The 27,836-nt window shown below is 40.9% G+C and overlaps 1 protein-coding gene and 1 pseudogene across 1 annotated transcript in view; one reads left to right on the top strand and one right to left on the bottom strand.

Annotated features, from left to right (window-relative positions):
• Positions 1-901: 901 nt before the first annotated feature.
• SLC45A2 (solute carrier family 45 member 2) overlaps positions 902-27,836 on the top strand; it is a 41,025-nt gene continuing 14,090 nt past the window's right edge. Inside the window, exons 1-3 of the mRNA XM_015139812.3 lie at positions 902-1,345; positions 3,140-3,316; positions 22,194-22,519. Coding sequence (XP_014995298.3) covers positions 961-1,345; positions 3,140-3,316; positions 22,194-22,519 — 888 coding nt within the window. The 5' untranslated portion in view covers positions 902-960. The remainder of the gene's footprint in view (positions 1,346-3,139; positions 3,317-22,193; positions 22,520-27,836) is intronic.
• Positions 13,883-15,664, bottom strand: LOC106998705 (26S proteasome regulatory subunit 10B-like; annotated as a pseudogene).

Here is a 27,836-nt window from a genome sequence, read left to right as displayed (position 1 = left end):
TCATGTGTAATAATGGGTGTGAGAGAGGTCATGTGTGATCATGTGTAATAGCATATGTGTGAGAGATGCCATGTGTGTGATCATGTGTAATAGCATGTGTGTGAGAGAGAAGCCATGTCTGTGATCATGTGTAATAATGTGTGTGTGTGAGAAGCCATATTGTGATCATGTGTAATAGCATGTGTGTGAGAGAGAAGCCATGTGTGTGATCATGTGTAATATCATGTGTGTGAGAGAGAAGCCATGAGTGTGATCATGTGTAATATCATGTGTGTGAGAGAGGCCATGTGTGTGATCATGTGTAATAGCATGTGTGTGTGAGAGAAGCCATGTGTGTGATCATGTGTAATAGCATGTGTGTAAGAGAGAAGCCATGAGTGTGATCATGTGTAATATCATGTGTGTGAGAGGCCATGTGTGTGATCATGTGTAATAGCATGTGTGTGTGAGAGAGGCCATGTGTGTGATCATGTGTAATAGCGTCTGAAAGAAGCCATGTGTGTGACCATGTGCAATAATGTGTGTGAGAAACCGTGTTTGTGATTATGTGTAATACCATCTGAGATAACCGTGTGTGTGATCACGTGTAATAACGTGTGTGTGAGAGGGAGAGAAGCCGTGTGTGATCACGTGTAATTGTGTATGTGTGTGTGAGAGAGAGAGAGAGAAAGAAAGAGAGGGAACAGTACAAAGGAGGATCCCTTTAGAAAAATATTCCAACGTCTTAAGGAGCCAGAGGGCTCATTCACAGCTGCTAATCTCTGTCATGCTTTCCAGCACCACCCCCTCCCTCTCATCATAACTTGTGATCTTAGAGGCAGGAAAGAATTTGAGCCCCTCCCCCAGCCTGACCATCTCTGTTGGTTGCTCGGCCAGGCTCCGCAAACCCAGTTTGAAGCACAGACCCTAGCACCACACAGGAGGTGGTGGGTTCGCAGGAAGGTTCCTCTCCCAGTGGCCATGGGTGGCAACAGTGGGCAGGCTGGTGGCCACATCTATAAATCCCTGGCTGATGATGGCCCCTTTGACTCTGTGGAGCCACCTAAAAGACCCACCAGCAGACTCATTATGCACAGCATGGCCATGTTCGGACGAGAGTTCTGCTACGCAGTGGAGGCAGCGTATGTGACCCCAGTCCTGCTCAGCGTGGGTCTGCCCAATAGTCTGTACAGCATTGTGTGGTTCCTCAGCCCCATCCTGGGATTCCTGCTGCAGCCCGTGGTCGGATCGGCCAGCGACCACTGCCGGTCCAGGTGGGGCCGCCGGAGACCCTACATCCTCACCCTGGGAGTCATGATGCTCGTGGGCATGGCTCTGTACCTCAATGGGGACACTGTTGTAGCAGGTAAGTCGGCTGCACAAGGTGGGCAGGCAGGGATATGTGTCCTACTGTGTACCTCTGCAGGAGGAGAATATTAATTTGTTTGATCTTTCCTAGAAATTTGTTACAATCGATCTCTCCTAGGTTACAATGAACTTCCCCTTTGACAAATTTGGCCCAGATTCTGTGGTAGGGGAGCCTTTACTTCTAGAAATATCTAAATAAATATCTTTCATTGTTGTGAAGATTTAAAAATAGGATTAAATTTGTATCTATTTTATCAAATCTGTATCTATTTTATCAAATTGAATATTTTTACATATTTATCAATCGAGTTACTTTTTGAGCCCATTATGCTCTATTTAATACTCTTATCAAATTGACCAGCTGCCAAATAGCTCCATAAATATTTACAACAAATCACCTGTGTATCCAAATGAGTTAATTCTGTTCATAGTTTTATGTAGAGCATTTTAATAGGCAGAGGGCATAAGCCCATCAGCTCAAGAGGACCTTTCTGGCATTGTGAATTCTGGACAAAATCAAACCTGAGGGTAGGCATTTTTTCTAGCCATTAATCAGCTACCAATTAATCAGTAGTTGATGGTAGTACAATAAAGTTGCATTGCAAAAAGGATCGCTAAAAATAGCACACATTTTTAGACCATTAACTCTCAAGCCAGCAGAATAGATGATTATGAGGCAGGATAATCAATTATGATTTGTACATACTTCAAAGAAAGCGTAAATGTACAAATGTAGGCTATTTCCGGGAGAATGAACAAAAAGCTGGCAAGTACTATTGACTGTAAGGAGGATTACTAAAGGACTGGAGGTGAGAAGCGGCGGGTAGTCTTATTGTTCATTTAATTTTATACTGTAATTTTTAAAACGTGTAGATAATCTATGCTATTCTTAAGTTTAAAAAACAACCTGAAACAAGAGAAACAACAATGTATCTTTTATAGGAGATTGGGTAAATGAATTACAGGGTATCCATAGAATGAAAATCCAGCTATTAAAAATTGTGAGGAGCTGAAATTATATGAAGAAAGTTGGTTACTGCGTCAGTGCTGTTCAAAGATGTGGCCGCTGACCTGCCCCTCAGCATCAGCAGGGGCTGTTAGACATGTAGTTTCTCAGGCCCACTTCAGGCCCACGAATTGAATCAGAGTCTTGGGAATGGGGCCAGCAATCTGTATTTTAACAAGACGTACAAGTGATAGTTCAACATGCCAAACTTTGAGAAGCACTGCATTCGACTACCATTGTACACCTGTGTCTGCATGTGCAGAAGTGAGTAAAAGGAGGCCTCAAAGCCTGACCTTCAGTGGGGCTGGGATTGGAAGCATCTCCCTCAGCTTTTTTTATATAATCGGAATTGTTTGCGATAAGCATGCATACTTTTTTATTTAAAGAGATATTTTATACACCAGAAATTTCACTAATTAAAAGTGTACAATGCAGTGACTTTTAGTATATTCACAAGGTTGTGCAACCATCACCACTCTCTAATTCTAGAATATTTTCATCACCCCAAAAAGAAACCCATTACCATCAACAGTCACGTCAGCTTTTCTCCTATGCAACAGCCCTAGGCAAGTACTAATTTACTTTCTGTCTCCATAGATTTGTGTTTTACGGACTTTTGTTGCATAATTTTTAAAACCTGAAAAAAAAAAAGGTATTTTTATTTGGGAAAAAAAGCAAAATAAAAGCAAGGAAGATGATTTCATGGCAAGAAGTTTAGGTGGAAATTACAAAACACGGAGGATTCTAAAACAGGATTTAGGAGACCAATGTTTATTTTTCTTTTAGCTTTGATTGCTAACCCAAGGAGGAAGCTGGTTTGGGCCGTAAGTGTCACCATGATAGGTGTGGTTCTCTTTGATTTTGCTGCTGACTTCATTGATGGGCCCATCAAAGCCTACTTATTTGATGTCTGCTCCCATCAGGACAAGGAGAAGGGTCTCCACTACCATGCCCTCTTCACAGGTAGGGAATATTCTAGAAAGTCTCTCCTTCAGCTCCCCAGACAATGAGGTGCTTCCACTAAAGCCATCCAGTGTCTCTACACGTGGAGTTTTTCGAATGAATGGGTCAGTTGATGGGCTGCTCCCGTCACGCGGGCCCTGTCTCCCTGTGCATTTCTCTGAACAATCAGCTTGTGACTGGTGCTGCAGTTTCTGCAAAGGAAGTTTACAGAAGAGCTTTCTTAAGAATGCTTTGTGGAGACAATTACAACTGAAATGAAAAGAAGCCTTGTGGATTGCGCATTTGCATTAGAGCAGTGGATCTCAAGCATCAGCAATGTAGCATCCACATTCCTTAGGAGGTCATTGAAAATACAGTTGCCTGGGCTCCTTCTCCAGTTATTCTGATTCAGTGGGTCTGATGCAGGGCCCAGACATTTGTATTTTATTTAATAAAGATCCCCGATGATTTTGTGGCAGGTGTCCTAAGAACCACATTTTAAAAAACAAAAAGAGAAACAAACCAAGCAAACAAAAAGCTCCATGTCTTAGAGATTTCTTAGTTATATAAAGGGTTGGCATTTCCTCAGCCTTGTGGTTTGAAAAAGTTCATGCCAGGAGGAAAATGGGGGCTCTCTTGATCTCTTGGGGCTGTTGCCAGCCTACTTTGGTTACTGTTTGTCAATTGTTTAGAGCAATGCTACTCAGAGCACCAGTTAGTACTGTGCTAGAACTAGGCATTGAAATATAAGGTGACAGGAGGAACCTGGCCCAAGATGATTTTTATATCTAAGAGGGGGACTCTGTCAGCCCACCTTGTTTGATTGTCTTCGTAGCCCAGCCAATGCATTTATTTATGTTTTGATGTATTCTGTCTTCTTCCATGGCCAGGTAGGTCCATGGAAAGCAAGAGCTCAAGTTTTGCTCACAGTTTCTGTCTCTAGAGCTAAGACTGCTGCCTGCCCGTGGAAGCCATTGGAGTCAATATTTGTCATTTGAGCAAACATTTGAGTAGTTGAAAACATGAAGGAGTGAGGCCATTGGAGCACAGTTGGTAGATCCTCCTCTGTGTAGGGAAGGCAGAGGGACAGGAGTGCAGCCCTGTCTGTCACTGGCCCCTGCCCACTATGTCTCCAGATGCTTAAAGGCACCTAAGACATGTCTAGGGCTTGAGACTTCCCCCGCCTCACCTTTGCTCTTTTCTTCCCTTCCCATTGCACTTTCCACCTGTATCTTCTCACTCAGGTTCTCCCACCCCACTGGCCTCCTTCTGTCTCTGGAGTTGGCCCAGCCCATCATACCTGCCCCAGGGTTTGGCATGAGCTCTTGCCCTGCCTGGGACACCCTTCCCCATATAATCCCATAGTCATGCCTTTATTCCACTCGGATTCCTCATCCGATGTCTCTCACCAGTGAGGTCTTTCTTGGCTACCATACCTGACATACCCTACCTACCATACCACTCCTTTTTCTCCTCATCCTTATTGGATTTGATTTTTCTTTCTAGTGCTTATCACTGCCAGACTAACTGACTGGCTATTTTTTTCTATATCCTCTGTCTCTCTCTCTCCTTCTCTTTTTTCTTTCTGGTTGTCTCTCCCATTTAGAACATCAATCCTAGCTGAGCAGACCTCTTGTTTTGTTCTCTGATGAATCTTCAGTTCCTGGAAGTGTCTGCTACATAGTAGGTGCTCAGTAAATACTAAACAAACATTTCTCAAATACCCCATGTATGCTAACAACCCTGTATTAGGTATTTTCACTTACATTATCTCAGTCCTGACAACGGCCATGTGGAGGTGGTGTGATTCCCATTTTTCAGATGTGGAAGCTGATCCTTGGAAGCAGTGGTGTGCTAGAGCTGGCTCATGCTGGCTTGTTGAGAATCAATTGTTAAATTTTAGGAATTCAGTGAACTTGTTGACATCACATTGCTGGCTTGAAACTGGCCGTGATGGGAGTATTAAAACTCTAGAAATTGGCAAAGCTATAAATCATGGCTTTTTTTTTCTTGGAGAGCCAGTTGTTAAATATTTACCCAAAGTCCACCAATTGGAGTAGGGGAGGAAGTTCAGTGATTAAGTCACTTGCCCATGGTCCATAGCCAGAATATCTCAGAACAGATTCCAACTTCGTTTCCCTAACCTGAATCTGACAATGTCTTCTGTTTTATTATAATTTGCTGAAATTAATTACAAAGTCATAGGAGCCTTTCTGGCTTCTGAACTGGATATTAAGAGTTTATTGATCGGCCGGGCGCGGTGGCTCAAGCCTGTAATCCCAGCACTTTGGGAGGCCGAGACGGGCGAATCACGAGTTCAGGAGATCGAGACTATCCTGGCTAACACGGTGAAACCCCGTCTCTACTAAAATACAAAAAAAATTAGCCGGGCGAGGTGGCGGGCGCCTGTACTCCCAGCTACTCGGGAGGCTGAGGCAGGAGAATGGCATGAACCCGGGAGGCGGGGCTTGCAGTGAGCTGAGATCCGGCCACTGCACTCCAGCCTGGGCAACAGAGCCAGACTCCGTCTCAAAAAAAAAAAAAAAAAAGAGTTTATTGATCTATAGGACATTGGACAATGTGGCCACCACTTCCCAGATTACAACTGTATTAGATGTGGCTAAAAGACCTATGCTTTGTTGCCTTGATATTAGAAAACAAAACTCTGTGTTAGGGAAACTTTTCCAAGGCTAATACATGATAGTATTGTAAACCAGAATTAAAATTCTAACCCCCAGCTAACTGAAAGATCCTTCCTCTCGGCCAAGGGCATCCTAAAGTAAATCTGAAATACTAGTTTAGGCCATGATGGGAATGGCTGGTTGGACATGCCTCATTGTACCTCTGTCCCTTTGGAGTTCAAGCACAGTTGATCAGCATTAACATTAAAGCAGAAACTTTAAAACTGACAAAACGGACTGTTTGTAGCAATTAGGTATCAACATGACAACAAAGTGGGCCCTGAAAGAAATAGAAGTATTTTACCCCAATGAAGGGGTGGCCTGCCCCTCCACACCTGTGGGCGTTTCTCGTTAGGTGGAACAAGAGACTTGAGAAAAGAAATGAGACACAGAGACAAAGTATAGAGAAAGAAAAAGTGGGCCCAGGGGACTGGCGCTCAGCATACAGAGGACCCACGCCGGCACCGGTCTCTGAGTTCCCTTAGTATTTATTGATAATTATCTTTACCATCTTAAAGAAAAGGAAGTGGCAGGGTAATAGGATCATTATAGGGAGAAAGTCAGCAGTAACACATATGAATAAAGTTCTCTGTGACATGAATAAGTTTAAGGAAAAGTGCTGTGCCTTGATATGCATATGTAAACATCTCCATAAACCTTTTTAGTGCATAAAGAGCAACATTGCACAACCAGCAAGCTGCCTCCAGGCACTTGTTTAACAAAGCACACCCTGCACAGCCCAAAATCCTTTAAACCTTGAGTCACCACAGCACATGTCTCTTGCAAGGACAAGGTTGGGGGTAGGGTCACAGATTAACAGCATCTCAAATACAGAACAAAATGGAGTCTCTTATGTCTACTTCTTTCTATATAGACACAGTAACAGGCTGATCTCTCTTTCTTTCCCCACACCCCAAAGTACATTTCTTTGATATATTTTGAAATGGCCGTGAAAAGCTGTCTCTTGTGGGGAAAATCTACCTTCTGTACTCCTCACTCTTCCCTTTCCAGTTATTTTCCTGATTTAGGATAGAATTAACTAAAGTGTCTGACACCTTTTTAAGTCTGATGAGAAATATTTACAATCTATTCTCTCTGAAGCCTGTGACATGGAGTCTTCATCCGTATAATAAGAACCTTGGTTTCCACAACCCCTTATATTAACCTAGACACTCTCTTCTATTGCTTCCAAGTCTATAGATAAAGTCTTTCAACCAATTGCCAATAAGGAAATCTTTGAATCTTCCTATGACCTGGGAGTCCCCACTTTGATTTGTCCTATCTTTCCAGACCAAACCAATGTACATCTTACATGTACTGACTGATGTCTGATGTCTCCCTAAAATGTATAAAACCAAGCAATCTGTAGCCCTACTGTCTTAGGCGCATGTTTCAGGATCTCCTAGAGCTGCGTCACAGGCCATGGTCTTCATATTTGGCTCAGAATATATCTCTTCAAATATTTTACAGAGTTTGACTCTTTTCATCAACAGTATTTTTATGAGTTTAAGACAATAAACACTTGAGATTTTCTGTTGATATTAGTATACGGTATGGTGCCAGCAAACATCAATAATTTTAATGTTACCTTCATTCAGGCTCTTACTACATCTCATCTGAGCTTTAGTACTGTTGATGGAAAAAAATTAAAATATTTGAAGAAGTTTATTCTGAGGCAAATATGAATGACTGTGGCTTGGAACACAACCTCAAGACGTCCTCAGAACAGTTGCCCAAGCTGGTAGAGTTATAGCTTGGTTTTATATATTTTAGGGAGCTAGAAGTTACAGGCAAAACTATAAATCAATAAACGTAAGGAATACATTGGTTCAGCCCAGAAAGGTGGGGCATCTTGAGGAGAGAGGCTCACAGGTTATAGGTAGAGTCAAAACTTTCAATTGGCAATTGATTCAAAGAGTTAAGCTTTGCCTAAAGAGTTGAAGTCAACAGAAAGAAATGCTTGAGTTAAGGAGAATTGTGGAAACCAAGGTTCTTGTTATGTAGATGAAGTCTCCAGATAGCAAGTTTCAGAGAGAAGAGATGGTAAATGTCTCTTTTTGAGTCTTAGACGGTGTCAGGCTCTCTAAAAAAAAAAAAAAAAAAAAAAAAAAAAAAAAAAAAAAAAACCAAACTATTAAGGGAAAGAGGTTCTCTACAGGAAAAAAATTTCCTCCACAAAAGATGGCTTTACAGGGGCATTCAAAAATATATCAAATAAATATATTTTGGGTAAAACACATTAATTTTCTTTAGGGTTTGTTATCTGTCACGTGATGGTATACCAGAGTCAGGTTGGAATTTGGCATCCTATTGCTACAAAGAGTCTGTTTTGTATGGCAGTCTTATGATCTCTGTTTTAATGTTAATGCTGGTTAGTTGTGTCTAAACTCCAAAGGGAGGGGTTATAACAGGGTATGTCCAACACCTCCCTTCCCATCATGGCCTGAACTAGGTTTTCAGGTTTCTTTGGGATTCTTGGCCAAGAAGGGGTGTCCACTCAGTCAGTTGGAGGCCTTAGAATTTTATTATTGGTTTGCAGTACTCATCCTTTAACTGTTCTCTAGTCTCCAGTTTCTTCCCACTCCAATTGAGCCAACTGATAGCTTCCAGATTCATATTTTTAAAAGCCAAACATGACTAGGACACTTTCCTGCTTGATGAGCTGCAATGGCTCCTTATGTGCCTCCTGGGTGAATAATATTTTCCTAGACAGAGGTTCAAAGCTGCCACAATCTGTTCCCATCCTACTCTCCAAGCTTTACTTCCCATTACTCTTTCCACATTCTCTGTGCTCTGAATACTTTTTCATCATGTTCCAAGGAGCAGCAGGCAGGTCGGTTTTATTCCCTGCATCCCTCACTCCTCTACCACTGCCTGGCATATTGTAGGTGTTCAAAATAAATACCAGTGGTACAAATGAAGGAGCCAGCCTTTCCTTCCTCAGGTTCTGGGTCTTTGCTCACACTGAAGGTTTCTTTCCCCTTTTCTACCTGTGGAGATCTGCTTGGAAATGCTCACTCATCTTCTAGGAACAAAGGCCCTCATTCTCTTCCAAATTGCAGGTATACTTAATTTCTAACTTGGTCGGGGACTAGATCCACAAAATAATCAAAGCACAAAAGTTTATTGAGTAGATGAACATAAAGGTGCCAGTGAGGTAGATAACTCCATCAGGGAGAGACCATTGAGGCTGCAGTTGATCACACATACATCATGAATTTTCATCTCCTCCTGGGGCCTTTATGGTCTGTTTGGGCTGCCATGCCAGGATATCACTGACTGGGTGGCTTCAACAACAGAAATTCATTTTCTTACAGTTCTGGAGTATGGAAATCCAAGATCAAGAGCTGTCAGGCTTAGTTTCTGGTTAGGCCTCTCTTCCTGGCTGGCAGACAGCCTCCTTCTTGCTGTGTCCTCACATGGCCTTTCTTCTGTGCACCTGCACCCGCACCCTCACTGTCTCTTCCTATTCTTATGTGAACACCAGTCCTATTGGATTTGAATTAGGGCTCTACCCTTACGATCTCATTTAACCTTAATTACCTCTTTAAAGGCCTTGTCTACAAATTCAGTCCCAGTGAGGGTTAGGGCATCAACACAGGAATCTGGGGAGTAGAGGGACACAATTGAGTCCATAATTGAGCCCTTTCACTTTTACCCTTGTTGCCACTGAGTCCAGCTCCTGAAGCTTGGATGGGATGTAGAGGGAGCACACGTGCTTTTCTCTCCCTTCCCTCCTCCCCAATCCCTTTTCTTTTCCTTCTTTGCATAATGAAGATATTCTAGAATTTTGAAATAAACAAGAAAAACACAAAAGGTCTTTTTGTGTTCATAAGAGCAGTTATGGAACTGGAGTATTGTGTTCCAATCTAGCTGTTCTCAGGTTCTCATGCAGAATGCTCCTTTTAAGATCTTCCTGCAGGGAGGAGAAGAAAATCTCTCCCACCCCCCTCACGCCTCCGACCTCCACCCCATCCTTGGAAGGAGGGGCAGTTGGTGGCAAAGGGAAATTTGGCTCACACCCTGAGGAAAACATTTTACCACCTCCCAGCTTAAATAAACAGCTCAGCTCCAAAGGGCTACTTTCTTATAGTCTCTTTCTTGGCCTTTGCCATTTTCCACCTTCCAGGTTAGTTATTTGAATACATTTCTAGTCACACTCATTACACCATAAACTTCTTGAGGGAAGGGGACTATCCAGCGGTAACATACATGTGAATGAGTGAAAGGATAAGGGACGTGTGAATGAGAGACAATGTTATGTGCACTTTAACGATCTTTTGGGGGGACTGGTACTGCCACCCTAAAATCCAGGTTGATTTCCTTCAGCCCTTCCCCGTGTTCTTGCCCCCTTCCCTATCAGCACTTGGTATATGCTTAAGGAATAGAATGATTAGGGTCGCAAGTCACTAAAGCCAACAAAACAGTGGCTTAAAGACAGAGGCTTATTTTTCTTATGTAACAAAAAGTCTGGAAGCAGGTGTCTGCTGGCTTTCAGTCAGCTGTTAGATGTCAGAGCCAACAATTTCACGTTTCCTTGGCTGCTTTATGGATATGTTGCCTCCTGGATACAAGACAGTTGATGCGAGTCCATAGTTCTTGTTCGTTTAAAGACAGGAGGAGCAGAGAGGAGGGTCAGGGAGAAGGAATGGGGAAGGGGAAAGAGCCTACATTAGCTCTTTAAATGAAGAAAGCAAATCTGCCCTAGAAACCTCCCCTCCCCCACAGTTCTGCTTGTTTCTCATTAGGCAGAATTGGGTTATGTGAGCATTCAGTGGCCTAAAGAGGTTGAAGTGAGGGTTTTTCGGGGAGTTGGTCACGTATCTCCCTAAACCACATTGAGGTTCTATTAGCAAGAAGGAAGGAGTAATTACTGTTGAATAGTCAAAGGTGGTACCTATCACATAAAATACAAACACAGTTGAATGTTAGCTTAATAAGAATAATTAAAGACCAAGACTATTATAAGAAAATGAATCAGAGCTTTTAAAGTCCCATATATGAGTAAATAATGAAAGGATAATTATATTTTGAAGTGATATACTTCACTTCTCACAGTTTTACCTGATCTGCACATTTGTTCACTCTCTCCCCTGTATTGTAATTTACAATGTATTTATCTCCCCCTCCTACAAGATTCGTAAACTGCCCCATGAGGGTTTACCTGCAAATTCCCCATGGCTTCTAATTCATTGCCTTGCTGTTAGCAGGAACTTAAATATGTTAATTGTGTAAAAGGAGACCCCAGGGTTACATAACCCTGTTTATAATTCATGGTTTTACATGACACGACAAATTGCACCAATTAGACAAATATGCTTATTTAATTACGTTCCTTTGTCTCATAACCAGCACTGAAGCCCAAACCTCAGCCAGTGCATGTCTTTGGTCATATGGGAACAGCTGAGGTTGTGTGGATGGCTCAAAGCAACTTCTTTCCCCGACTAGAAAAACAACTTAAAACATCTTCCTCTTGTAGGACAGTGCATGGAGTCTCTCACTTTGTTTAAGGCTGATTCTAAAGTCCCTGACTCAGTGACAGTGACCGTCGACATTATTCGTAAATATCTCTTAGATTACTCCTAAAATACAATATGCTTTGTTTTGTGTGTACAAACCTGCATATATATATATATATGCAGATTTATCTCTCCTTTAATGTTTACTCCTGAAATTAATAGAATTACCCATACTATTTAAAATGTTACTCTTGTCTTTCTTGTAATCTCTCTCTTCCTCCCTGTGTTCAAAGTGTGAATAGTTGAATTCCGATGAGTCAAATGTGGGATATGTGACCCCACTGTGATATCCTCACTCTGAACTAAAAACTGCATTAAAAGATGAGTGAAAATAACAAGCAGGGCCTTGTCACTCTGCCCTGTCTTTGCATACACGCCAAACTTCCTGAATTTACATGCCCTTGGCAAAGAGATAACTACAGCATTCCACTTGAAACAAACATTTTCTGGCAAAGGCATGTTCAGTGTCAGGGCCCATTTTGATTTTTCATCAACAGCAAAATATTATTCACCCAAGGAATCCAATCATCCCAGTAAATTGAAATTCTTTTTGTTTGTTTCAGGACTGTAGTTCTGGCCCAGCATTTCCAAATGCTTCATAAATAAGCGTCCAAGGGTTCATTACCAAAATATTTCCCAGCATATTTCTGACATTTTTTGAGATTTTCTAGAGAAAAGACTGTACTGGCTCCTAGGGAGACATTTAATTCCTTTAGCTTCTGTCTTTCATATTTAAAGGCAACTCTACCCTCCTCCATCCCTGGCATATGTGGTAGCCATGGTAGGTTTGGTGGGTCCACCCGCATCTTCTCACCACACAGATCCTTCACTGCTGGGTGCCCCTGAGGCTGTGGAATCCAGTGAGCTAACAGAGTGGTACTCACCAGGGAAGGCTGGAAATTCTTTTATACGCAGGGAGTCTAACCAAGCATATTTCTGCTGCTTGAACCCAAGACTTTACTGTTCTTAGCAGTGGGCTTTCTTGCTTGGCGGGAGGCTGGGATCAGGCATAACAGGAAAGGCCAGCCCTGTTCAGTTCCTGGTTCCTCCTATTCACTGCAGAGTAGCCTCAGCATTTCTGAACTTTCGTTCATTCACAGGCTTGCAAATCTCTACACCATGTCAGTTATTAACTGCCTTGCAAGGGTCACAGGCACAGCACAAGGAACCCTCTAAAAGGTATAAAGAGGGTTCCTAAAGAGATGAAACACCAAATGTTTATATTCACTTGATTTCCACTATCTCCACTACGGCTGCAAACATTTTATTTGTAATGACTCAGTGAGAAACTTGCCGCACTACATCTTTGGAAAAAGAATGGGTAACTTGTCAGGTGTCAGCTTCTTTTAACTTTTGTTTTTTAATACTTCAAAGTATGCAGAAAAAATGTGAACATGCAACAAATGCTCTAAATAGCAAATGATTAAGGGCTAAGAAAAGAGTCTTAAAAATGAAATTGAAACATGGGACTCTTGGACTAAACTTTTTACACAGTGAAAAGGAGCCATTTCATGTGTGAGACTGTTTTAATCTTTTCTCATTTATGAATCATCTCTAGATGAGTGGTTTTGTTTCATCAAACAAAACCTTTGAAGTTCCACCCATGGTAGAGTTTCACATCTCCTCATTCGGGCAACTTGGAAAGGATGTGGCCAGGGCAGAAACCAAGGATACAGGGATTTCAGCTTGTGGATAATAAGGGTGATTTATGCAATTTAGGGTGATAGAGTCTCCAAATTGCCATCTCTTTTCCATTCAAATGTGATCAACACAACTCTCAAAGAATCTCAAAGTCAGATTAGAGAAGCGGGAATCTGGGGGACTTTGTCCTCCTCTTTCCTCTGCTCGAAAGTGCTTTCCCAGGTACCAATCGGCAATTGACTTTTGGCCTCCTTGCTTTGTTACTCTGATTACAAACACACACCCCCAGCCCTGACTCCCGTCACAGAGGTACCCATCATTACCTGACATGGTATTATTTTTTCATTTATTTATTTTTGTAGATCTGAATCAAACAGATCTTATTCAACTTTTTAGAATGAGGAAAACAAATGATATAAAATAAGTCATAAAAAATACTTTCTTATCCTACTACCTCAAACCATTTTCAATGTCTTATAAAATGCTCACCTAGCAAATATGAAAAGCTTCAACACATTCTTCTTTTGTAACTTCTGCTGCAATAAATGAGATATTAGCAAACATACAAACTTCTTCCTTATCAACCATAAAAGTTGGATTACTGAATTACTATATTAACTTGTATGATGTTACTCATATTTTTATTCATACACTTTTAATGAGATCATTGGCAATACATATATTATTTTCTTTAACTTTATTTTCACATTAAGCCAACGTCTGTTATATAGCCATCAAAAAGTAAATTACACAGGTTTATAGTCCAATTTAAGCTCTAGCGTCTTAGAATCAGTCACTTTCTAACCTTTCATGAAGCCTTCCTGTTTTGCAAAACCGTGATCAGCATGAATTGCAAACATACCTGCTTCAGTACAAACATTTCTCAGGTCTCCTCCACTAAAGTCATCTGAAAACTTCACAATTGCTCCATAATCAATTTCACCATGCTTTGTAATGGGACTTGCATGGATTTTCAATATGTCTAACCTTGCTTGTTCGTTTGGCAAATCAATATGTATTTTTTTTTCTATCTAATCTTCCTGGATGCAGCAAAGCAAGATCCAGTGTATTTGGTCTGTTGGTAGCCATGATTACTTTAACTCTATACAGAGTATCAAATCCATCCATTTGATTCAGTAACTCCAAAAAGTTATCCGAATCTCTTTGTCAGCTGAAGTACCCTTGGAAAACTGACAACCATCAATAGCATCTATTGCATCCATAAAAATGATGCATGGTGGATGGTCCCTGGCATAATTAAACATTTCTCTGATCCAATGAGCACTTTCACCAGCGTACTTGTCTACAATAGGACTAGATACAACCTTTAAGAAATTGCAGTCCTGGCCAGGCATGGTGGCTCACACCTGTAATCCCAACACTGTGGGAAGCCAAGGTAGGTGGACCTGGATACCATGGTGAAACCCCATCTCTACAGAAGATATAAAAATTAGCTGGGAAACTGGGTGTGGTGGCTCACACCTGTAATTCCAGCACTTTGGGAGGCCAAGGTGGGTGGATTACCTGAGGTCAGGAGTTTGAGACCAGCCTGGCCAACGTGGTGAAATTCTGTCTGTACTAAAAATACGAAAATTAGCCAGGCATGGGGGTGCATGCCTGTAATCCCAGCTACTCAGGAGGCTGAGTCAGGAGAATCGCTTGAACCCAGAAGGCATAGGTTACAGTGAACCAAGATCATGCCACTGCACTCCAGCCTGGGCAACAGATGAGACTCCGTCTCAAAATAAATAAATAAAAATTAATTAATTAATTAATGAAAAATTAGCTGGGCGTGGTGGTGCACACCTGTGGTCTGAGCCACTCTGGAGGCTGAGGTGGGAGGATCACTTGAGCTGGGGAGGTGGAGGTTGCAGTGAGCCAAGATTGCAGTACTGCACTCCAGCCTGGACAATAGAGTGAGACCCTGTCTCCAAAAAAAAAAAAAAAGGAAAAAAATTGCAGTTCAGCTGGCTAACAATAGCTTGTGTGCCAAGAGTGTTTTTCCTGTTTATGGTGGTCCACATGACAAACAGCCTTTTAAAGGTATTATTCCTACATGCTGGAATAACTGGGTTTTTAAGTGGTAACCCCTCAATTCCTGCATCTTTTCTGATAGCCCTCCAATCTCAGAATAAGAAACATCCCAGGATCCTCATGAGACAGGTTATAAATCAGTGGCTCCACCTCTCTTGGTAAATATCTCATGATAGTTAGTATAGTCCTATCCAAAGCAACTCTTGTTCCTGGCTTCAGCTACTTTTGTGAAGCTGTCGACAACAACTCTCAACATGTCTTGGTCCCTCTACAGCTTTAACAATGAATTGTTCTTCTGTTAATTGTTTAAGCACATTACTCACAATCTGCCCAACACTTTTTAGGGCCTTCAGATCATTTTCAGGCTTTTCATATGGCTTGGTAAATTCTTTGAATTGTTTCCTTAGCTCCTTAAGATGGCCGTCCATCTCCATGCACTCCGGCAGCTTCTTGCAGTAGTCCTGAAACATCTTATCTCTAGGGTCTGCCATGATGAGAAGCGCCATTTCTTTATTGTTTGTTGTCTGTCTCTCTAACCATCATATAAGCTCCTCAAGTACAAGAACATTGTGTTTCCTGTTCATTGACCACTATCTTGAATAGTACTTGAAATATAGAAGGCGGTCAAAAACTATTGGTGGGATGGATATTCAATTTTAACATTCTCATTTTATCAATGATTAAGCTGTGTTGTTGAGAGGTAAAGTGTCTAACCCAAGGTCACACAGCTGGTTAGTAATAGACTAGGGGCAAAATCAACCAACCAACAAGCCAGCCAACCAACCAGCTAACCAAAGATGTGGTTCATGAGTTAGTCTGGATTCCTCTAAAAGTTGAACCCCAGAGGTTTGTATACAGATGGTTTATTTGGGAAGGGATTCTAGAGAGCAAGAGTAAGGAAATGGTGGAGAGGAACAAGCCAAGCAATAAGCATTACAGAGCTGGCTCTGAGAAGGCTCAGGAAGGGCACCAAAGAACTCTCCATGTAGGGGATGAATGAGGGAAGATTAATCCAGTCTGTACTGACTGACTAAGGGTGGTACCATGGGTTTTGTAAGTCCTGAACCCCAGCTGTTTCTGTCTTCCCTCAGGTTAGGCACCATCTAGATGCATTTGTCCAGTGCAAAGCTGGCCAGAGCTGGCTTAGATTTGGTCACTGCAGCAGCTGCTGGAGCAAGGGAGTCAGGTGGGGACCGAGAAGATTTGCTGTGGCTCACAGGAGCTGTCTGACTCAACTGATGACTTCTAGTCCTGAGCTTTTTCATTTTAGCATTTGTGCTCCGTGCTCCCTGGTCACCACTAGGAGGAGTTAAAGCATTTTGCAAAATACTTCACAGTGTGCTGAGCCATTATAACTCAGAACTGGAAATATTAGTTCTGTAGACTTTAAGAAAGCTCAAGACAGCCATAAATGGTTCCAGAACGAGACCAATTAATGCCTGACCTCCTGCACAGCCTTTTCTTCCTGGAGTTCTTAATGCTTCCATGGGGTCTGACCAGAAATGAGGCACCTATCTTCTCTGCTCTTGGATCCCCCAAGCCTTCCAGGGGAAGGCTCCAACTCTAGCTAGGCCCGTCAAGCAGGCAGCAAGACCAACACTGCCTAAGGGATTTACCAATATGTGTGCACCCATCATGAATTCTCTGTCTAGCCTGGAAAGCCTGGTGCTTAAAGCACATTTCCTAATGAATCTACTCTCTATGCCTTTGCAGCCTAAGGACTTTTGGAACTCAGAAGCAAGACAAACCATTCTTGTTTCTCTGCTCTGTACTGTTACATCCTGTCCTCAAAGCAATGAGGCATCCTGGCCCAGCTTAAATGTGAAGGAAGGGCCCAATGAGAGAAAGGGAACCAGGTTTAGAGGCAGGGGGATGGAAACAGTGAACAATATTTTAAACATATTATCTTAGCATCTTTGAAGAGAAAAGTTGCTTTGTAAACCTAAAGAAATATCAGATCAGCTTGTCTGGTCAAGCTCTTGTCTTTGACCAGAGCATATGTATCATTTTTTTTTTTTAATTTTAATTTTAAAATTTTTTTAGTTTTAATTTTTTTTTCTTTTCATTGGGAACACAACACATGTATCATTTTGACTGATTTTCCTGTACTCAGCCTCCAAGAGGGCAGAGGTCATGTCTGTCTTGCTCATTGATGTATCTCAAGTGTCTAGCACAGTTCCTGGTGAAGGTAGGTGCTCCAACAATTTCTATTGATAAACAAATGGGTCAAGGACAACACACACACACACACACACACACACACACACACACACAGAATGAGAGAGAGAGAGAGAGAGTAGCTGGTACTTATGTTAACTGTCCAGGATTTAGTATGTACCTGCTGGGAATAGGTAGGAAGCATGAACCTAATCTGATACTTTCACTGCTATTTTTTTCAACATGTAGAAAAGAATCAGAACGACTTTCTCATGAACCCCATGGGAAGATGGGAGTTCTGTAGTCTGTCCTCCTTCAGAGGGAAGTAGCAAACAGCACATAACTAGCTCTCACAACTTGAGCTGTGCCAGCCCTGTGCTGAGCTTGCTAAGCCACACACTGATGCCTGCAGGCAGTTACAGGCAGATGGTAGGTGCAGAGTTTGATCTAGATGGACTCTCTTGAGTTTCCTTTCGTCCTTTAGATTTCTTGGTACTGACAGTTTCCCAGTTTCCCATTTTACCTATCATAGTTGTGGACTAAAGAAATTTTTTTTACATATTTCTATATATTTGGACTTCTTCCAGGATGTGCCATTGTTCAAGTTGCATCATTAGTTATGAAATATGACATCTGTCTTCTAAAGCCATTTATTCTCCTGAGTTTGACAATACAGCCTGGCTTTGTGATAAAGGAGCCAGCTGGATGACTTCCGGCCCTTCTTTGTAAAAGCTCGTTGTCTAATGTTGCAACAGATGTCCTCCAAATGCTCTGGCTTATGGCTTGCCCAATAGCCTGGTGATTGCTTCCAGGGCCCTCAAAGAGGCTGATTTTGGCAGCAGAGGTAAATACAGTCTGGATGTAGGTGTAGGAGGTGGTAAAATGGTAAAACTATCAGCCTTTATCATAGCACAGACAATTAGGTTTTGTTGGGGAGATTGTCTTTGAAGATAAAACCCTTGGCTTAAGCAGAAGAAGCAAAAGAAAAGCCTTTAATGAATTCCTACAGCCCTCTACTGGCCCTCATCATATCTGAGGCAGCAAATAGATAAAGTTTAAATATTTTTTTTCCATTGTCTTAATATTCTGTTAGGATAATTCCCCAGTGGCCCACTTTGCTTTCCTGGCATGTCCTGTTGTACTATTGTAACTTGCAGCTACAAGTACTTCAAAACAGTAGCTTTGGGACAAATAAGACAGATTTTCCTGTATTTTTTTTTTACGTCCTTCCCTAAGATAAGAGAGTGCTAATAATTCTCTAAGTTATAGCATATGTCAAGGTTTTAAATTAACATATTAATAAAGGGACCAATGGGGAAGATATAAGAAGAGTTCCCCCAGGTTCTTGCAGGATATATGTGTGTGTGTGTGTGTGTGTGTGTGTGTGTGTGTGTGTGTGTGTGTGTGACTAGCAAAATAAAAAATGTTAGACTAAACATGAACCTGGTTCATCTTCTACAAGACAATAAAAGTATAACCCCTCTGTAATACTTTTGGAGTAATTTCCCTACCAGGCTACAAAAACCCTATTCATATCTGCAAACTACCTTACTTTTACAGGACTGCAAATCACTGTGCTTTATCAGTTATGAACTGTGGGTCAAATATCCTGTGACAACAAAGTACCATTTCTCAAGAAAGGAAACTAGTTGGAAACTGCTGTCACCTGGCCACTCAAAGAGTGATGCATTAAAGTTTAAGAAGGCTGCTCTAGGGGAATATTTTAAAAATCAAGCAGTTGCAATTTTTACACTTTCCATGTTTGAGATATATTTTACTTTCTTGATACTTGCCACATGCCACAATAGGGTCAGGGGTAAGCTCAGGTCTCAGCCCTCAGAATGATCCACTAGTTCTAATCACCAGTCCTAAAATGACTAAGTCTTTTCAGCAAGCTCCAGGCAGGCTGTCTTCAGCCAGTTCAGTGCAGTAGGTATCTTCTCCTGCTTCTAGGGGAGGCTCTGGAATTAGGGTTACTGTAGGAAGTCAGCAGGGAGCTCAGTTTGGGACCTGGTTCTGCCATGGTATGTACTAGGGCTTGACATGGATTATTTGCATTAATCCTCACTAAATTCAGATGAGGAGAGGCAGCACCACCCTCGTTTCTCAGAGAAGTGCCCAAGAGCATGTGACTAGAAAGCACAAAAATGGGAATGGAAATCAGGCACGATTCCAAATCCCTTCTTCCCTCTGTGTGGTCTTCCATCACAGAGCCACTAGAACTCATAGCTTTCTGATCTAATTCTTCCAATCTCCTTTTACCTCCAAAATTTTTTAATTCATTGATATATTGAACTCTTATAACCTTCATTGCTCATTGAAGAGAAATCCTGTCAGATTTACTAATAATCGACATTATTTTGATACCATTAACTAGCACCAATAATCGACTCTTCGAAACTCCTTTGTACTCTGAGTACGCAGCTCTGAGTTCTAGCTTATCATTTATTACCATTTTGAAAGTAGCTTCTCCCATTATCTGCTTCTCCCACTTGAAACCACCTTCTGGGGAAAAAATGGGAAACTGTGTCTTGTTTATGTTTATATCCCCTGAAGTTAGTAGAGTCATTTACATATATTTAGTGCTTGATGCATGTTTATTGAACTAAACTAAACCAGTAGACATGCAACTGCATCAGGAAACTTCCCAATTATAGGACTCAATTGTCCAAATTAACCTCTAATATAAATCCATCATTATATGCGTATCCTTATTTTTTTTCCATAAAATAAAACTACCATTCCATTGCACAGTGGAGGATTTATTTCACATATCAATTCTTTCAAATGAGCAGGGTCTTCTGCTCTACATTCTTCCAACTGAGGCAACCAGTAATGCTCAGCTGAACAAAAATTTGAAGGATAGAGGCATAAGTGATAAGAGAATTGAATGGCAATATGAAACCCTTGATCTGTTTACAAATGATAGTTTCAAAAAAGGAATGTGTCTGTCATAGGGTTGACTTAGGTCAGGGGTTCTAAACTAAGGGCCACTTTTCAACCTCCTTCCCTCAGAGATATTTGGCAATATCTAGAGACATTTTTGTTGTCATAATGGGTTGAGGAGCAGCCTTAATACATTCTTATTGGTTGATTGCCTGGCTTGATGCATGACTTCTGATACCTTCTGCATCTCCACAATTGAATAGTCATTGTCTAATAATAACCAGAGGCACCGCAAATCCCAGAACATTCTTCTGAATCAGTCATAGAGTATGGCTGTTTCAGGACCTTCTTTTTCTCTCAAATTCTGGGCACTTCACCGTCATCTGTCAATTTTCTGTTTATGTATATGCTCATCACACATAACTAGACCATAAATTTCTTGATTCCAGAGACTATATGTCTTACTTCACTGTGCCCCATGGGCCACAATTACTTATAATTCTTCCTTAAAACACGTCAGCATTCAGGACATGCTAAGGATGATTTATTTTTGGAATGCAATGATTAGATTGTTGATCCTCCATAAATAGTCTCTATGTTAAATTGAAACTAACCAGAATATGAAGTGACCAAAATCGTCTACTCTTTCACTAATTTGAACAAACTAGGATTCATGGTACTTGGCATTCAGGTTTGTGTTCTTGAGGTCAGGGTTTATGTAACTTTAGATGTTTAGGATTAGAGAGGAACTCCTTTAGTTCTGTTTTCTTCCTTGATTCTCTAGCTTGTGAAGATATTGTACTTATCTGAGAAATAAAATAGAGACTTCACTCATACACACACACACAAAAATCAAAAACAAAAATGAAAGCTGATCTGTTCAGCTAGATAAATTGTGGTTGGTAGGCATGATGGGAGTTTGATGTTTAAAGAATTTTGACAGGAGGATCAGCCCTACATAAGTTTGTGACATATGTAGAGGATATGTCCGGCACTCAACTCTTTAATTCCCTTGACATCCTGTAGTATGTCCACTGTCCCCTCCCCCACCATGCTATCTTCCCACCTTTATCAGAAGTCACTAATGTCTGCACCAGAAGGAACATCTGAGGAACAGTTACTACTTTGGTGCTGAGTAATTTCCTGCCCATACCAGGAACACGTGTATTTTAAAACAGAAACTCAAAAAAGGAATAACTAATAATTGGATTTTAAATATCAGATAATTAGGGTGGGATAGATTTTGAGGAGCCTTTCCTCAGTATCCCTCAAGTGACACTATGTTTAAGCCTGAGAAGATAAAACAAGCACCAAAAAGACCTCAGGTTGGAGTCCTGTGAAATGAGAATAGGAGTTTTAAAAATTCATGTGTAAACTTTTGTTCTCATTATTTCCTGTTCCCAGCTATCAACTGGGAACAAGTATCTTTAGCTTCTAATAGAGGAAGAAAGACAGCTTTTGAGGGTGTTTGAACTTTGCAAGCTTACGTCATCCCAGGAAGCTTAATAATAGAGAAACTACAAGTCATTTAATTTTATTGCTGCCATAAATTGGTTTTCTCTGGGGCTTTTTCTGGTGAGAAATTTAAGTTCAAAAACAGTCTAGAGAATGCACTTTGGAAAGGTCACAGTATCTCTGATGGTAGCAATACTTAGTAAGTCCTTGCTATGTGTCTGGCCCCATCCTGAACACTTTCTATTTTCAAACCATGACCCTAAGAGTAGGTTACTCTTCTACTATTACCTCCATGTTCTGGGTGAGGAAGCCCAAGGTCTCACCAAGTAAATGCTAGAGCCAAAACTTGAATCCACATTGCCTGGCTGCGTGTTTTTCAGCCTCTTGCTGTATTGCTTTTCCAATCATCTCCAGGCTGCCTCTGCTGTCTTTAGGGAGTTTTCCCACTGAAGGGGAGTGTCTATGCATGAGGAAAATGAACAATAATTTGCTAAATATGCTAACACAGCTTTTTTTGCTTTCCAGGTTTCGGAGGTGCCCTGGGTTACCTTTCGGGTGCTATAGACTGGGCCCATCTGGAACTGGGAAGACTGCTGGGTACAGAATTCCAGGTCATGTTCTTCTTCTCTGCATTGGTGCTCACTTTGTGTTTTATTGTTCATCTGTGCAGTATCTCTGAAGCCCCACTTACAGATGTTGCAAAGGGCATTCCCCCACAGCAAACCCCTCAGGACCCTCCATTGTCATCAGATGGAATGTACGAGTATGGTTCTATCGAGAAAGTTAAAAATGGTTATGTAAATCGAGAGCTGGCAATGCAGGGAGCAAAAAACAAAAATCATGCTGAACAGGTAAAGATGCAACATTTTTTTCTTTACATGGGAAAAATATTCTTGCTCTTTGTTCTCTTCTTTTTTAAAAAAATTCTTTGTTTTGTGTGTTTGTTTGATGTGAAGAGTTTTGTGGAGTCTAACTGAATTCCCAAATTCCCAGTAGCTATCATCCCTTGGAAGTAAAATTTTATATGTCAAAGAAAAATGTCTGCATTTTCCTCTGGTCATCCTGTCTCTTACTCCTCTTAGAGCATCCAACCAAGGAAGATGAAGCCAATTGAGAAAGGTTAGGCCACAAGAGAAGGCTAAAATCATCCTTAGGCCAGAAGAAATATCCTCTTAGATTAGGATCATAAATTAGAAATTTTTTCCACCAAATGGTAGCATCCTTGGGTTGGTGACTGAGTTGGGCATATTGAATTTACCTGTCATGAGTTGACTGGATATTTTAGTTCATTTTAAGTGAACTGCACAGAGAATTCATCAGCTTAAAATCTGAAATAAAACTCAACTAACTGCCAGAGAAATGAGACCACGTTCAGATGAAATGATCAGAGAAGAGACTAGAATGAAGCTGAGCAATATAGTAGCTAATAATCCCATGGGACTATTTAAATTAAAATAAAAATAAAATTAGAACTTCATTTCTTCAGTTGCTTTAGCTACGTTTCAAATGTTCAAAGGCCCCATAGGCTTACAGCTAAAATATAGGACGGTGCAGATGTAAGACATTCTCATCATTGTAGAAAGTTCTATTGGACAACACAGAGGAAGTAATTGCATTTACCTTCAAGCTAAAATTGAATGCTAAAACCTCAGGGATATAGAACAAAGGATTCCTTGATTGACAAAAGGTTGTAGAAGACTTAAGTTCAAATCTTGGTTCCTCTAGCTGCTGACCTGTGTTATTCATTCAATGAATCACAAATAACTACTTACTGTAGGGGAACCTAAAGATAAAGAGCGCAGTGCTTAAATCCTGGCTATACCATCTCTGGATTGCATGACTTTGGGCATTTACATTTCTGTTAAATGAGAAAATGATTCCATCTACCTACAAGGGTTTTGTGCAGGTCTCAGGGGCTAATCCATGTAAAGTTACTTAGAGTGTTTGCTACCACATAGTAAGCTGTTGGGTTTAGGTCTTGTTATTATGACCCGGACAGAACACTGAGTGCTTTAAACACAAACAGGGGACACAAATCTGGACTCCAACAACTTTCAGACAAGCTCAGTAAATCTCACCTTCCTGTGAGGTCAGCTTCTCTTGTTGATTTGGCCAGTCTATTTTCTAGGATTGTTAGGATGTTCAACCAAGAAAAAGCATGCAAAGACACTTTTTCAAACTTCACGTAAGTATATCAACACATTATAATCATTATTCATTTAACAAACAGCTTGGGGTACTGAGTATGTGCAAAGTGCTGTACTAGATATTTGGGGACCATAAAACTGACAAATGTCCAGTCTATATGCCCAAGAATTTATAGCCAAACAGGTGGAATAAGTCGTTTATATCATGACTCATAATCCATGATAGAACATGGTAAATTCTATAGAAACAATGTATCAGTTCAGATCTTTTAAAAAGGCACCAATATAGGATTTGACATGTAAGAGATTCATTGGAGAAAACAGCATGAAAGATAAGGTGGAGAAAGTAGAAATAGGAAGGGAAAGTCTTCTTATCTTGATGTAAGTCAAACATCTGTGAAAGGAGAAAGGAAAGGAAAGAGGATAGGGTAGGAAGCCTCTCAGATGCAGTGAAGTTCCAAGAAAGCTTCACCCAGGCCAAATGGGAGTCCTCCAGCCAAAGTTGCTCCTTAGAGGAGTCCCAGCTCTTGTAGGAACAGGCTAGCACTAATACCCGCCGTCTTGCTTAGTCACTATCTGGGAACAGCCAGGAAAAGGGTGACCTTGAGAGGAACAGGTACAGGAACAGAGTTCCTTGGCAGGAACAGGAGCAATGGATCCAGAAAGGCAGAATTCGGAGCTGTCGATCAACTGTGTTTTCTCCAGTAGGTGACCCAAATGGCACATTTCCAAGGTGGCCACAAATGGCATAATAACAATTGCTTTTAGTTTTAAAGAGGGAAGGATTGTGCCTAAATAAATGGAGAGAGGGGTCATGGAGGTGATCGCCCCTGAGTTCTGCCTTGAATGATAGTTAGGATTTGAATAGATATTTTTGGGGAAAAATAATTCTGACAGAAGAGCATCAGCAAAGCCACAGATATTAAAAAAATATATATTTTAAAAGCATGAAGCATATTTGCAGAAAGTGTAAGTGGTACTGTAGATCATAGAGTTTGTAACTTTAGAACTAAAGTTAGGAAAGCAAATTGGAGACAGATTTTGGATGCTTTTGAATGCCAGCATAAGAACTAAAATTTTATTAGGTAGATGATGGAGGTCCATCAAAACTAGTGGGGCAGAGGACTCACTGATGTTAGCCTTTTTTTTTTTTTTTTTTTTGGTCTTTTTTGTTTTTGATATTAATCTGGCTGCTGACTACTGACTACAGGGAATAAAGAGGAGGGTGTATTTGGGTGAACAATAAGATTTCTTGGAATGGGTTGCACTGTGTGCATGGTTCATCCACTTGTACATTATTTTATTCATTCAATAGTTATTAGTTACCCCTGCCAGACCCAATGCTGAGCATCAGAAGACTGTAGTGAACACCAGAGCCCTTGTTCTACCCCATAGAGTTGTCACCTAGCAAAGCGTGCCTATGTGTTATTTTGTTTTCTTAATCAAAGTTTAATTTTTGAATAATTTTAGATTTACAAAAAGTTGCAGATAGTAGAGAGAGTTCCTATCTATGCTTTACCAGCTTCTCTCTTATGTTAACGTCATAGACAACCATGTACATTTGTTAAAACTAAGAAATTAACACTGCTTCAGTACTGTTAGGTAAACAGCAGACTTATTTGAATTTCACCGTTTTTCTACTAATGTCCTTTTTTTAAAAAAAAAATTTCCATAGGTTATGGGGGAACAGGTGGCGGTTGGTTACATGAGTAAGTTCTTTAGTGGTGATTTGTGAGATTTTGGTGCACCCATCACCTGAGCAGTACACACTGCACCCAATTTGTAATCTTTTATCCCTCATCCCCTTTCCACCCTTACCCCCTGAGTCCCCAACATCCATTGTGTCACTCTTATGCCTTTGCATCCTCATAGCTTAGCTCCCACTTTTGACTAAGAACATACAATGTTTGGTTTTCCATTCCTGAGTTACTTCACTTAGAATAATATTCTTCAATCTCATCTAGGTCACTGTGAATGCCATTAATTCATTCCTTTTATGGCTGAGTACTATTCCATCATATATATAAAAAATACTTGCACATTCATGTTTACAGCAGCACAGTTCGCAATTGCAAAAACGTGGAACCAACCTAAATACCCATCAATCAAAGAGTGAATAAAAAACTGTGGGCCGGGCGCGGTGGCTCAAGCCTGTAATCCCAGCACTTTGGGAGGCCGAGACGGGCGGATCACGAGGTCAGGAGATCGAGACCATCCTGGCTAACACGGTGAAACCCCGTCTCTACTAAAAAATACAAAAAACTAGCCGGGCGAGGTGGCGGGCGCCTGTAGTCCCAGCTACTCGGGAGGCTGAGGCAGGAGAATGGTCTAAACCCGGGAGGCGGAGCTTGCAGTGAGCTGAGATCCGGCCACTGCACCCCAGCCTGGGCGACAGAGCAAGACTCTGTCTCAAAAAAAAAAAAAAAAAAAAAAAAAAAAAAACTGTGATATATATATATGTATATATATGTGTGTGTGTGTATATATATACACACATATATATATGTCACAAGAATGGCAATAATACAAAAATAGATGTTGATGTGGATGCAGTGAACAGGGGACACTTCTACACTGCTGGTGGGGATGTAAACTTGTACAACCACTATGGAAAACAGTGTGGCAATTCCTTAAAGAACTGAAAGGTATCTCATTGTGGTTTTGATTTGCATTTCCCTGATGGCCATCTCACATCAGTCAGAATGGCAATCATTAAAAAGTCAGGAAACAACAGGTGCTGGAGAGGATTTGGAGAAGTAGGAACACTTTTACACTGTTGGTGGGACTGTAAACTAGTTCAGCCATTGTGGAGGACAGTGTGGCGTTTCCTCAAGGATCTAGAACTACAAATACCATTTGACCCAGCCATCCCATTACTGGGTATATACCCAAAGGATTACAAATCATGCTCTATAAAAACACATGCACATGTATGTTTATTGCGGCACTATCCACAATAGCAAAGACTTGGAACAACCCAAATGCCCATCAATGATAGCCTGGATAAAGAAAATGTGGCACATATACACCATGGAATACTATGCAGTCATAAGAAAGGATGAGTTCATGTCCTTTGTAGGGACATGGATGAAGCTGGAAACCATCATTCTCAGCAAACTATTGCAAGAACAGAAAACCAAACACTGCATGTTCTCACCTGGGAATTGAACAATGAGAACACTTGGACACAGGAAGGGGAACATCACACACCAGGGCCTATTGTGGGGTGGGGGGTTGGGGGAGGGATAGCATTAGGAGATATACCTAATGTAAATGTCGAGTTAATGGGTGCAGCACACCAGCATGGCACACGTATACATATGTAACAAACCTGCACGTTGTGAACATGTACCCTAGAACTTAAAGTACAATAAAAAAAGAAAAAGAAAAAGAACTGAAAGTAGAACTACCATTTGATCCAGCTATCCCATTTCTGGTAATATCCTTTTTCTGATCCAATCTAGGATACCACATTACATTTAGCTAAGTGGTTTACAAAACTAAAAACTGTACTTTATTTTAATGGTATTTTAAGGATTTTTTTTTTTTTGCTATGTATAGTCAGTAGAAAACCTCATTTTTTTGTATTCAGTTATGTATATGAATAAAAGCAATACATCTTAGCTGTTAGTTATAAAATTCTGTAAGTAGTTTTTCCTTGAGATCAAGCGCTTCCTCCAGTATTGTTTACTCTGTTCATTTGCTTAGCATTTTTCCAAAATAAATGCAAAAGTAAACTTCGACACTGCTTATGTTTGAATTGGCAAAATGGTTGAGTATGATCTGCTGAAAGAAGGCCTCATTCTATCACCGTGACTGCCTTGGAATTGAGTTGCCACAGCACATCAACCTGCCTCTCCCCATGCCACTTGATAGGAGAATGCAGTTGAAGAGAGTAATCTATTCATCTGATTCCAACAGTAGCTCCTATTTTAGGATGAGTGCAGTGTTTTCCATAACTATAAGAGTGCAAGGAGGAACTATGAGGTCATTGGGATAAAGCCTTCATTTTATCTCGATC

This window comes from Macaca mulatta, chromosome 6 (assembly GCF_049350105.2).
Source record: "Macaca mulatta isolate MMU2019108-1 chromosome 6, T2T-MMU8v2.0, whole genome shotgun sequence".
NCBI lineage: Eukaryota > Metazoa > Chordata > Mammalia > Primates > Cercopithecidae > Macaca > Macaca mulatta.
This window is presented reverse-complemented; position numbering and strand designations above follow the sequence as displayed.